Raw genomic sequence first — 12,639 nt, 5'->3', positions numbered from 1 at the left:
AGAAATAAAAAATCTTTAATGGAAAATAATAAGCCCGGGAAAGCAAAAAGAAGCACAGAATAAAGATCAGTAAAATAGATAAATCAGTCAGTAAAATAGTAACAAAGATTCATGCTCTAAAATGTTGTATTTACACAAAAGAAATCTCAGAAAACCATAAATGAAGGCCTGCCCTTTGGTCACAGCACAGACAAAAGCCCATTACAAATTCATACCTGGCTGCTACAAAAGCTCCGATCATCATTGCCGATACGCTTAAAGCAACAGATAGCGAGTATCTTTTCCTGCAAGAAAAAAAGAATTATTAAATATAATTTCACCCAGCACTGCAAATAAAAGGAAGTTGGGAATACAATCACAAACAAAATAGAATTTGATTTGTTTCACACAAATGCGTCTGTGTGCTTGCCTTCAATATATCGCTCCCACTTAATAATGAGCTATAGCTGTCTTTTTATATTGTTTGTATTGAAGTACACCGACACTATAGGGTTTCTTATACTAATAATGGGGAGAATAATGGAGAAAATGTGTGACTGAAAAAAGCTCTGTCAGAGAGGAACATTGTGTGGGTATCTGGGGATTTAGCATTGAATCAGAAGAAAGGTGTATATATACGGTTTTATTTTCGGCCCTTCAGACCAGGCTTCTTTCTTGAACTACTTTAGATTATGTTGCATAGCACAATCTGTTGCTCGATGCCAGGGCAGGTCTCAGCTCTTCTAAAGGAAACTCACAATATACACCCATGCTGGGTGAAGCATGTCATTTCTTGACTGGGATAGACCTCTCCTGTGAGGTTAGTTCTGAAGAGGCAAAGCTCAGCTTGGTGGCAGGTCGCAAAGATGACACAATGTTCCAAAAAAAGAAAAGACATGGTTCACAGGCGTACATGCACAGAAACTATAGTGCTGACTCATCAGTGTGGGTGACTTTTAGGCCTCATGTACGCTGCTGCTGACAAACGGACGTTTAGGAGCAGTTGGGTATTTTTTTTCAGCAGCCCCCTGAACTCTCCTCTATGTTATCCTATCTGTTCATGTACACTGAGTTTTTATAGTCGTTTAGAGGCAGTTGTGTTTAGAGGCATTTTCTTGAAAGCAAAATAATACGTTCAGGAAGGAAATTAATAGGCATTTGAAACGCCAAATGCTTCTAACAGCTTGCAAAAAATGCGTTCAGGACGGAAATTAATAGGCATTTGAAACGCTAAAATGCTTCTAACAGCTTGCAAACGAGTCTAAACCCGGTAGAAATGTTTAAAGGGGTTTTCGTATATAGGCGTTTGCAATAGGAAACTATTGCTGACTATTTGCAATAGGGAAAAACAGAAAGAGAGTGAACGTCACAATGTATACACATGATGCAGATGTGAACGTCACGATCTGAATGTATACACATGACGCTGATGTGAATGTAACAATCTGAATGTATACATATGACGCAGATATGAATGTCACGCTCTGAATGTATACACATGACCCAGATGTGAACTACACAATCAGAGTATACACATAATGCAGATGTCAATGTCATGATCTGAATTTATACACATGGACGCAGAAGTGAACATCACAATCTGAGAGTATACACATGGCGCAGATGTGAACGTCACAATCTGAATGTATACACAGCGCTGATGTGAACGTGACCATCTGAATGTATACACAACGCAGATGTGAACGTGACCATCTGAATGTATACACGACGCAGATGTGAACGTCACCATCTGAATGTATACACGACGCAGATGTGAACGTCACCATCTGAATGTATACACGACGCAGATGTGAACGTCACCATCTGAATGTATACACGACGCAGATGTGAACGTGACCATCTGAATGTATACACAACGCAGATGTGAACGTGACCATCTGAATGTATACACGACGCAGATGTGAACGTCACCATCTGAATGTATACAAGACGCAGATGTGAACGTGACCATCTGAATGTATACACGACGCAGATGTGAACGTCACCATCTGAATGTATACACGACGCAGATGTGAGCGTGACCATCTGAATGTATACACGACGCAGATGTGAACGTGACCATCTGAATGTATACACGACGCAGATGTGAACGTGACCATCTGAATGTATACACGACGCAGATGTGAACGTCACCATCTGAATGTATACACGACGCAGATGTGAACGTCACCATCTGAATGTATACACGACGCAGATGTGACCGTGACCATCTGAATGTATACACGACGCAGATGTGAACGTGACCATCTGAATGTATACACGAAGCAGATGTGAACGTGACCATCTGAATGTATACATGACGCAGATGTGAACGTCACGATCTGAATGTATACACGACGCAGATGTGAACGTGACCATCTGAATGTATACACGACGAGGATGTGAACGTCACGATCTGAATGTATACACATGGCACAGATGTGAACGTGACCATCTGAATGTATAAACGGCGCAGATGTGAACGTCACGATCTGAATGTATACACATGGCACAGATGTGAACGTGACCATCTGAATGTATACATGACGAGGATGTGAACGTCACGATCTGAATGTATACACATGGCACAGATGTGAACGTGACCATCTGAATGTATAAACGGCGCAGATGTGAACGTCACGATCTGAATGTATACACATGGCACAGATGTGAACGTGACCATCTGAATGTATACATGACGAGGATGTGAACGTCACGATCTGAATGTATACATGACGCAGATGTGAACGTCACGATCTGAATGTATACATGACGCAGATGTGAACGTCACGATCTGAATGTATACATGACGCAGATGTGAACGTCACGATCTGAATGTATACATGACGCAGATGTGAACGTCACGATCTGAATGTATACATGACGCAGATGTGAACGTCACGATCTGAATGTATACATGACGAGGATGTGAACGTCACGATCTGAATGTATACATGACACAGATGTGAACGTCACGATCTGAATGTATACACATGGCACAGATGTGAACGTGACCATCTGAATGTATACACGACGAGGATGTGAACGTGACCATCTGAATGTATACATGACGCAGATGTGAACGTCACGATCTGAATGTATACACATGGCACAGATGTGAACGTGACCATCTGAATGTATAAACGACGAGGATGTGAACGTCACTATCTGAATGTATACACATGGCACAGATGTGAATGGCATGGCTTTTTAATGCTGATGTTTGATGTGTGATGTGTGAATTGTTACCTTAAAGCGTAACTCCACATTTGTTGAAAAAAAAAACATTCCCCTCTGGGTGATCTGTGTACATTACAAGGATCTTAACAAACTTTGTTGCAGATTCCTACCTTTTGTTCATCTGAAGGAATAATTGTTTGTTCCTCTGTGCCGAGTGGGTCAAATGGGAGGGGTTTCATAATTATCTATCAGCTGTGGCAGCTGCAAAGCTCTAATGAGGAAAGTTGCTGGGCCTGCATCCCTTTAGACGTGTTCCTATTGGGATTATCCCACCAAAAATTACATTTTGTTGCAGGGGATGCAAGAAATCTGACTTGTATCTTAGGCAGACTTCTGGGAAAATTGGTGAGCCAATCATACAAGCAGGAAATTATGTTTCTGGGGTGTGGTCAGTACACATTCTGTGTACAGAACAGCTCCAGGTGGCCATATTGCATTGCATTTTCAGAAAATTACAACAGCTGCAGATTGAAAAGGAAAGGTCATTTTTAATAACATTCAATTACAATATGATTTGTGCCTCAATTGTATACGCTATATTGTTTTTTCTTTATTTGCTATTCTTTTCGCCACGTAAGTGGAGTTACCCTTTAAGCAGGCAATAGCTAGGGCCCTCTTTCAGGCCTGCAAATTGATTCTTAGGCACTGGAAATTGACTGACTCACCCTCTAGGAAGGAGTGGATTGCCCCAATGGGCGACTCACTATGCCTGGAAAAGTATGTCTTTCAGCATAGAGGGTGCCCAGGCAAATTTCATGCAGTTTGGTCTCCCTGGCTAGATAGGGTAGGATTATCGCCTGTCGAATTGGTATTCAATAGAATTTTGTGATAACTTCTTTATTTTATAAAGTTTCAAGTAGCATTGTTGCTTTGAAAATATATTTTGGAATTGAGTATTGTTGGAGATGCTGTTCTGATGCTAAGCAGCACCTTGACTATGATGGATTATGGTATTTTTATATGGATCTTCCTGATATGCTGTATTGTTTCTGAAATATAACTGTATTTTTCTTGTTTATGTTCTCAATAAAACTTTGAAATAAAAAAAAAAAAGAATTGTTACCCTACATCGGGAAAAAACTATTTTTCACATAAATGACTCCCGTATGGATAGTTGACCTGCTTTAGCTTCTTTTGCATTCCCAAAGACTTACATGGGGAGAGAAGCAGTTCTAAAGTGAACCAAAGCCCGTCGGCACAGGCCCTTATTCTGGCAAGCCAACATGAAATGTGGATGGAAAAGAATGTAAACCATTTCCATCACTACTAGAGCTGTTTTGGAATGTTATCAGACACAAATGCATCCCCCAAGTGAAAGGCCATGGGAAGCATCTGACCTACCCATCTGTACCTAGTGTCTGCATTCTGCATGCTATGTGTCTACATTCTGCTATTTCACCCCACCCATGTTACTGGCAATAGGACGTAAAATGGTAATAAATTATACCTGCTATAGGAAATATTAGAGGTCATGATGATGGAGTTGCTTTGTTTTATGAAATCATGAGGTTCAGGCAGCATACAATTTCTTACAACACCGACTTTGGGTTTTGTTAAAGAGCAGCTAAGAATAAATTACAAACTAGCCTCTTTCAAACAACTATTTATTCCATTCAGGGACAAGCATGTACATTTTCCAGCTATTATCTTGAAAAATGGGAAAAGCAGTCACATATTTTTCTTATACCAAGGTATAAAAAAACATTTATTCCTGTTGTGCCCCCGAAAATCATTAACCCCTTCCTGTCGCCACACCCCAGCCCTTTAGAATGATCTGAATGCAGGGAGGAGGCACGATCCCTGATCATGTGATTGCTGTGATTGGAGAAATGTCTTCAGCACACCCAAGGATTCCTCAAAAAGGTCCAAAGCTTTATTCCGTGGTCATATAGTAGATATGTAGCAATGTTTCAAAGCCAAGCAGGGCCCCTTCATCAGGCAAGTAACCTTGCCTGATGAAGGGGCCCTGCGTGGCTCCGAAACGTTGCTACATATTTACTATGTGACCACGGAATAAACCTTTGGACCCTTTTGAGGAATCTTTGGTGTGCTGATGACATTTCTTCACTTTGAGTATCCACGGTTTCCAACCTATGGTCATTACAGCACCCAGCATCACTGAGCTGCCGGTTATCTTGAATGTTTAAGTGGGGAATATTGTGTTTCGCTGCGATTGAAGGTCACATTACTGGAAGCTCCCTGGTAATAAAACAGTACGACCAGGGAGCAGCTATCTGTGACAGTTTATTCACTGTGCTAGGAGCGCGCATTGAGGCCGGTCTCAGCACAAAAAAGCTGTTCCCCATAGAGGCATTTGTGCTGTGGACTGGTGTTAAGGTCCAGTCACCGCATATATACAGTATCTCAAAAAAGTGAGTACACCTCTCACATTTTTGTAATTATTTTATTATATGATTTCATGTGACAACACTGAAGAAATGACACTTTGCTACAATGTAAAGTAGTGAGTGTACAGCTTGTATAACAGTGTACATTTGCTGTCCCCTCAAAATAACTCAGCACACAGCCATTATTGTCTAAACCACTGGCAACAAAAGTGAATACGACCCTAAGTGAAATATGTCCAAATTGGGCCCAAAGTGTAAATATTTTGTGTGGCCATCATTATTTTCCAGCACTGTCTTAACCCTCTTGGGCATGGAGGTCACCAGAGCTTCACAGGTTGCCACTGGAGTCCTCTTCCACACCTTAATGACGACATCACGGAGCTGGGGAATGTTAGAGACCTTGCGCTCCTCCACCAGCTCCCACAGATGCTCAATAGGGTTTAGGTCTGGAGACATGCTTGGCCAGTCCATCATTTGTACCCTCAGCTCCTTTAGCAAGGCAGTGGTTGTCATGGAGGGGTGTTTGGGGTCATTATTATGTTGGAATACTGCCCTGGGGCCCAGTCTCTGAAGAGAGGGGATCATACTCTTCTTCAGTATGTCACAGTACATGTTGGTATTCATGGTTCCCTCAATGAACTGTAGCTCCCCAGTGCCGGGAGCACTCATGCAGCTCCAGACCATGACACTCCTACCACCATGCTTGACTGTAAGTAAGACACACATGTCTTTGTACTCCTCACCTGGTTTCCACCACACACACTTGACACCATAAGTTTATCTTGGTCTCATCAGACCACATCATTAAATAATGATACATTATGGTAAAAAAAAAATCCCAATAAGCATATTATGATTGGTTTGTGCAAAAGCATAGCGCCTACTAATGACACTGGAGCTGAAGGGGTTAACATCTAGAGTGATCAAGGGGTTAAATGTGTGGCCAACATGTGTTACTTTGTGTGCTGTTTTTACTAAGCAATGTGTTGCTGTCAGAAGAGAGCCCTGTGTTTGTTTACATACATAGTACTCTGTTCGGTAATGTCCGGAGCCACCTGCACCTGCTGATTGGTTGGTGCTGCAGCCAATCGCAACACAGTCGGGGCAGCGGGAGTGCATGGGTGAGATTTCTACCCCGTGGTGCGGATCACATAATAGGTACGTGATTGAGTGCAGAGCGGCTGCCCTGCTCAGTATATCTACAATGGGAGGTCTGCAAGCAGATAAGCTTTGGTATGCCATAGGTGTGGTGGGTCTATATCTCAGTTTAGAGGGGACTATTGTAGGAGTGCTATCTTCTTTGTTCACAACAGAGATCCATATATCAAATAATTTACCATAGTCCTTTCATGTTGATAAGCCGACAACCAGGTGATGATGAATACAATTTCTCTTCGTGTGGGCTCTGTTAGGAACATGTGGACGAAATAAAGAGAAATTGTATTCGTCCTCAACTGTTTGCCGACTTTACCTTCATGGAAGGACTCTTGTGCTGCCGGATGGAGACAGCAAGTCAGGCACGGTCAGTGGAAACAGAGAGCTCTTGCCGGTCCTGATTGCATGATTGGGTTGCAGTGCCATTAACATGCATGTAAATAGTGGTCTTTTACAGGTGGCTATCCATTGTTCTGTATTTTCCAATACAATCTGCAATATTTTTTCCAAAGAATTGGTAGCAAATACTTGGCTGCATTCAAAGGATGTGGGAATTCACTCTTCTTATAATGGCTAACGGGAATTGTGGATACATAGAGTAGGAAACGCATCCGAAAATCACAAAAAAGAACAAACATTTGTGGCCACTATTAGCCATAAGCTTATTTGCAGCATTTCACTGCTCTGTATAATGCGGAGCAGCAGTGACAGTAAAGGGTTCAACTTGCCAATCATTTAATCAGTATCCACTCAACTATGCAGCCCCTGTCCTAATGGAGATCAATGGAGATCAAAGTGATCGTCTGATGGTTGAGCTGCACAAAAACACAAAGTCCAACATCCTCCAGGCACAGAGAATTTGTAAAGCCTGAAAACAACAAATTTGTCAGCAGTTTAGTTTTTTGGTAGAAGAGACTTTATAGGGGGAATTTACTAAAACTGGAGAGTGCAAAATCTGGTGCAGCTCTGCATAGAAACCAATCAGCTTTCAGGTTTTTTCGTCAAAGCCTTGAACAAGCTGAAGTTAGAAGCTGATTGGCTACCATGAACAGCTGCACCAAATTTTGCACTCTCCAGTTTTAGTAAATCATGAGGATGGGGGTTTTTTGAAGGTAATTGAAGGCATTTCATGGGGGTTCATAGGCAAATAGACTGTGCACATTTTAAAGTGCAGTTGCACACTGCAAGAGCAGTTGCTCCAGAGCTCAGTAAATGAGGAAAAGCTTAACTTTGCAAAGAATACCCAATCACATGCAAGGAAAAAAAAAAAAAAAAAACAGCATTTTTGCTTGCAAATGATTGGATAATGAAAGTCAGCAGAGTTTCTGCTCATATACTAAGCTCTGGAGCAACTGCTCTTGCAGAGTGCAAAGCGCATGTTGTAAAGTGCACAGTCTATTTGCCTTTAGTAAATTAACCCCATGGTGTCTGCACTTTGGAAGGATTTGTAATTCCAAAACATTAAAATGAAGTTCAACTTAAAGAACTTGTTCCCCCGTTCCTCTTGCACAATTGGGGGGGGTGGGGGGGGCGCAGGAACCCGATTTTGACAGGTACCTGCTCCCACTTCTGTTCCCAGCAGCACTGGGAACAGAAGTTCTTCTTCCTCCGTCACCCCTGCAGTCTTCTGGGACACGGACATGTCCCAGAAGACTGCATCCACCAATACAAGATGCGCCGCGCAACTCCTCGCGCATGCGCAGTGGGTACCTTGCTGCGAAGTCGCAAGCTGTCACATTCGGGTGCCCATAGTGAAGATGCCATCTCCGCCGAGGGAGGACGGAGGAAGAAGACGGCTGCGGTGAGGTCACCGCTGGCCCATGGGACAGATGATTGGCTGTTTTTTAAAAGCCAGCAGATATACTTTTTGTAGCTGCTGGCTTTTTTTTTTTTATAGATGCTTGGAGCTACTCTTTAAGTACCATTGCAGCATCTGCTACATAGCATTAGTAGTTTATTGACTGATTTTACAGTGTTTGTAAAGTTAGCAGACACCAAAGTTTTCCACATATTGTGGCCTAACATCACTCATCTAAACATATATGGAAGGACAGGTGAAGCTTGTTCCGAAAGTAATCAATACAGAATCAAAAATAAATGTTTCAATAAAAACACTGGGTGCTTTTTCATGAAATAGACAGGAGATGTCACTGTTTCCCTTTGCAGCAAGTGCCTTGTGTTATCCATCATCTCACCAGTAAAATTTCATTAAGCAAGTCACCTTCTTTGTAATGTGTTCTGAAACTTGTTTAATATTATTCTGAATGTTTAAACACTTTGTGAAATAAATGCCTGTATAGGATGGCATCACAATTTACATAATTCTGCCAAAGATAGATTTGTTCAGGGAGATCCCAATATCACCCTCAATATTTCAAAATTACAAAGATATATTTCCTGTATTTTGACTTGCATTTAGTCTTAGTCTAGCATTGGCGCACTGACAATCTAAAATGATTATATTACCACTAAGTAAGGAAAAGAACAACTTTTCCAATGAACTGCAAAAAAGGGAAGTTTAGGATTACGATTAGTAGCGTAATTTCACAACATAAAAACATCCCAGCAAATAATAAGTAGCCGAGGCATTCCCTTCCCTGCAGCCACACATATATACAAGCGTCATGTATAGGTGCGGTTAAACAACAGGGAATGCCTTGATCAAATATGATTGGCTTTATGCAGTGACAGCTTCCTGGCAGGAATCCAAACACGCCCTGAGCTCATCCCTACGGCTCCATTTACACCTCAGCATTTTGTAGCTGGAAGCTCGAAGCTCGAAACTGCTGAAGGAGAAAAAAAAATCAATTATTTTATATGGAGTTGCTTCACATCTCCACTCCAAGTCGCTTGAAACCAAATGCCTAAAGCTCAAAAGAGTTCTGGAGATTTTTTTATAGCCACGTATTTATTGCCAAAGAAATTAATGCAAATGCATTTTTGTCTGCTTTTGTGCATTTTCTCATGCATTTTTGCGTGATGTTCTGCTCAAATGCAAAAAAAAAAAATTATAGTATATGAATAAATAAATGTAAAATAAATACACAAATTACTAAAAATCCTCATAAATAAATAATATGTAATAATAAATATTAATTAGCCCCTAATCATAACATTTAAAAAATATTATTAACCACTTAAGCCCCGGAAGATTTTACCCCCTTCCTGACCAGGGGGTATTTTGCGATTCGGCACTGCGTGACTTTAACGGACAATTGCGCGGTCGTGCAATACTGTACCCAAATGAATTTGACATCCTTTTTTTCCCGCAAACAGAGCTTTCTTTTGGTGGTATTTGATCACCTGTGCGATTTTTTGATCATGCGCTATAAACAAAAAAAGAGCGACAATTTTGCAAAAATAACAATATTTTTCACATTATTTTATATATAATTCCCCCCAAAAAAATGTAAAAATCAAAATTTTTTAACATTTTAGGGCAATTTGTTTTCTGCTACATATGTTTGGTAAAAAAAAATCGCATTTTGATTGGTTTGCGCAAAAGTTATTGCGTTTACTAACTAAGGGAAAGATTTTTGTCATTTTTATTGTTTTTTTTAAACGATTTATGGCGGCGATCTGTGATTTTTTTGCGGGACTGCGACATTGCGGCAGACAGATCGGACCCTTGAATGACATTTTTGACACTTTTGGGGGTACCAGTGACATTACTACAGTAATCAGTGCTATACATATGCACTGTTACTGTAAAAATTACACTGGGAGGGAAGGGGTTAACTTTATTGGAGAGGGAGGGGTTAAGTGTGTCCCTAGGGGCGTGATTCTTACTATCATTGGATGTGGCTGTGTGTGTAACCGCACAGATCAACGGTCCTACATAGCAGGACCGAGTGATCTGTGCTTTTCACAGGGGAGAGTGACAAGCGGCTTTGTTTACATTAGCCGCCTGCCTTTCTCCCTCTCTACCCGACGATCGCGAGTGAACGGCGGACATCGGGTCCGCCGGTCACACGCGCCGGCTTCTTGGGGTACGAGCGGGGGCAGGAGCGCGCCTCCGGCGGCGCGCGCTCGCCCCCTATTCGCTCCCAGGCTAGTGACGTACCGGTACGTCACTTTTCCTGGGAGGGGCTGACCGCCGCCGTATATAGCCGGGCGGTGGTCGGCAAGTGGTTAATAAAAATAAGAATAATAAATAATAAACACCCAAACAAAAAATAAATTATTAATAATGTATTATTGTAATTAATAATAATAATAATAATATTAATAATAATGTATTTAATTTGTGTTAGGGTTTTTATTATTATTTTATTATTTAATATTTTTTAAGGTTTAGAGGTTGTTAGAGGTTATTTATGTATTTATTATTACATAGTATTCATGTATTGTATTTATTTATGATTATTTTTATTTGTGTATTTGTTTTACATGTATTCATTTAATATTATTATTATTATTATTATTACTAGTAATATTAGCTCCCTAACCCTAACAAAAAATAAATAAATATTAAGACAATAAATAAAATATTAACCCCTAACCCTAACCCATCCTTAACTCTAACCTCTTACCCTAAAAAAAAAAAGTGAATATAAATAATAACAAAAATAAATAAATAAAAGTTGATGAAAAGGCTGAAAAATCTAGCAACAAATGATGCAACAGATAATAGTTTCCTCTATTGAAAATTGAAAGGATTAAAAGAGGTGCATGGAAGCCACCCAGCCCCCAGTCAGACCTCAGTTTTTTCATATACAGGGATGGAGACCAATAGCATGATAGCTTGTCTCATTTAAAGTCCCAAATATTTTATGAAATTAGGGATGGAGGCGCTGTGCTTTACAGGCCAATGCCTCATATAAAGTCCCAATCTGTGTTTTATACTGCATCCACCAAGGGGATGAAGGTGTATGCTTCTCAGCTGGTCCTTTTCAGTTTGTACCATCGCTACAACATAGCTATTAGAGCTATGAGATATTAGACCAGTCATAGATGGGAGCGGGTTGGGGGAGGTTTGGGCTGTCTCCCCCTCACTTGTCTCCCATCCATCCATTAGCAGCCATGTGCTTCCATTGTGGAGACCACTCAAAATAGTCAGTGTTAGGACTGCAGGTAACACAGGGTGCCATTCAGAGGCCTTGCAGCTTACACCTGTGTTTGCAAATGCGTGTCAACTAAACCCCTGTTCTTTATTTATATCATGAGACAGGACTACTTGGTTGGTGGCAGACTGGAGGGTGAGTACATCAGACTGGGGGCTGGCTGGCTTCCATGCACCTCTTTTAATCCTTTCAATTTTCAGTTTTTCTAATAAAGGGATGGAGACGTTGGGCATTACCTGCTGGAGTCTCACATAAAGTCCCAAATAGCCTATATTGTTCATAGTTTCCTCTATTGGCTAAAAAAATAAATAAATAAAAAAAAAATAAAAACTCAAAAACGCTGTCTAAAAACGTGCCAGAAGTTTGCATAAAAACATGCAAATAAATGCCCGAAATAAGCTCAAAGACGCTACGCTCAAGTGTGAATGCAGCCTAATGCAATGCAGCTGGATCAGGCGACAATGTTTTCCTTTAAGCCCCGTACACACGCACAGATTGTTGGCCGTAAATTGTTGGCCAACGTCCGATCTGCCGATTGTAGGCTTGTTAGTATGATGCTTCCGACAACCAACTGCGAATTTTCGGCCGAAAAAAATCTGGTGTGCATGCTATAAAATTTTTGTTGGCCAACAAAGAACGGCCGATTGTTCCTCAGTCAGTACAGATTTCGGCAGACAAAAATCAGATGAGCAAGACTGGGCATGCTCAGAGAAGAAAAAACACACGGAAAGTCAACCAGAACATGACATCACTTCTGAAGTTGGTTTTTGTTGGCCGACAAAAGTCCAGTGCAGGCCTGGAGCACATTTCAACCAACAAACAACACTGGACAAAAGTTGGCCAATCAGTTGGCC

The 12,639-nt window shown here is 41.0% G+C and overlaps 1 protein-coding gene across 1 annotated transcript in view; it reads right to left on the bottom strand.

Annotated features, from left to right (window-relative positions):
* SLC35D2 (solute carrier family 35 member D2) overlaps positions 1-12,639 on the bottom strand; it is a 171,661-nt gene that overhangs the window by 107,216 nt on the left and 51,806 nt on the right. The window contains exon 6 of the mRNA XM_082259648.1: positions 216-284. Coding sequence (XP_082115774.1) covers positions 216-284 — 69 coding nt within the window. The remainder of the gene's footprint in view (positions 1-215; positions 285-12,639) is intronic.

This window comes from Pelophylax lessonae (assembly GCF_965119305.1).
Source record: "Pelophylax lessonae genome assembly, chromosome: 1".
Taxonomy (NCBI): Eukaryota; Metazoa; Chordata; class Amphibia; order Anura; family Ranidae; genus Pelophylax; species Pelophylax lessonae.
The sequence above is the reverse complement of the archived record's forward strand: the minus strand, read 5'-3'. Positions and strand labels throughout refer to the sequence as shown.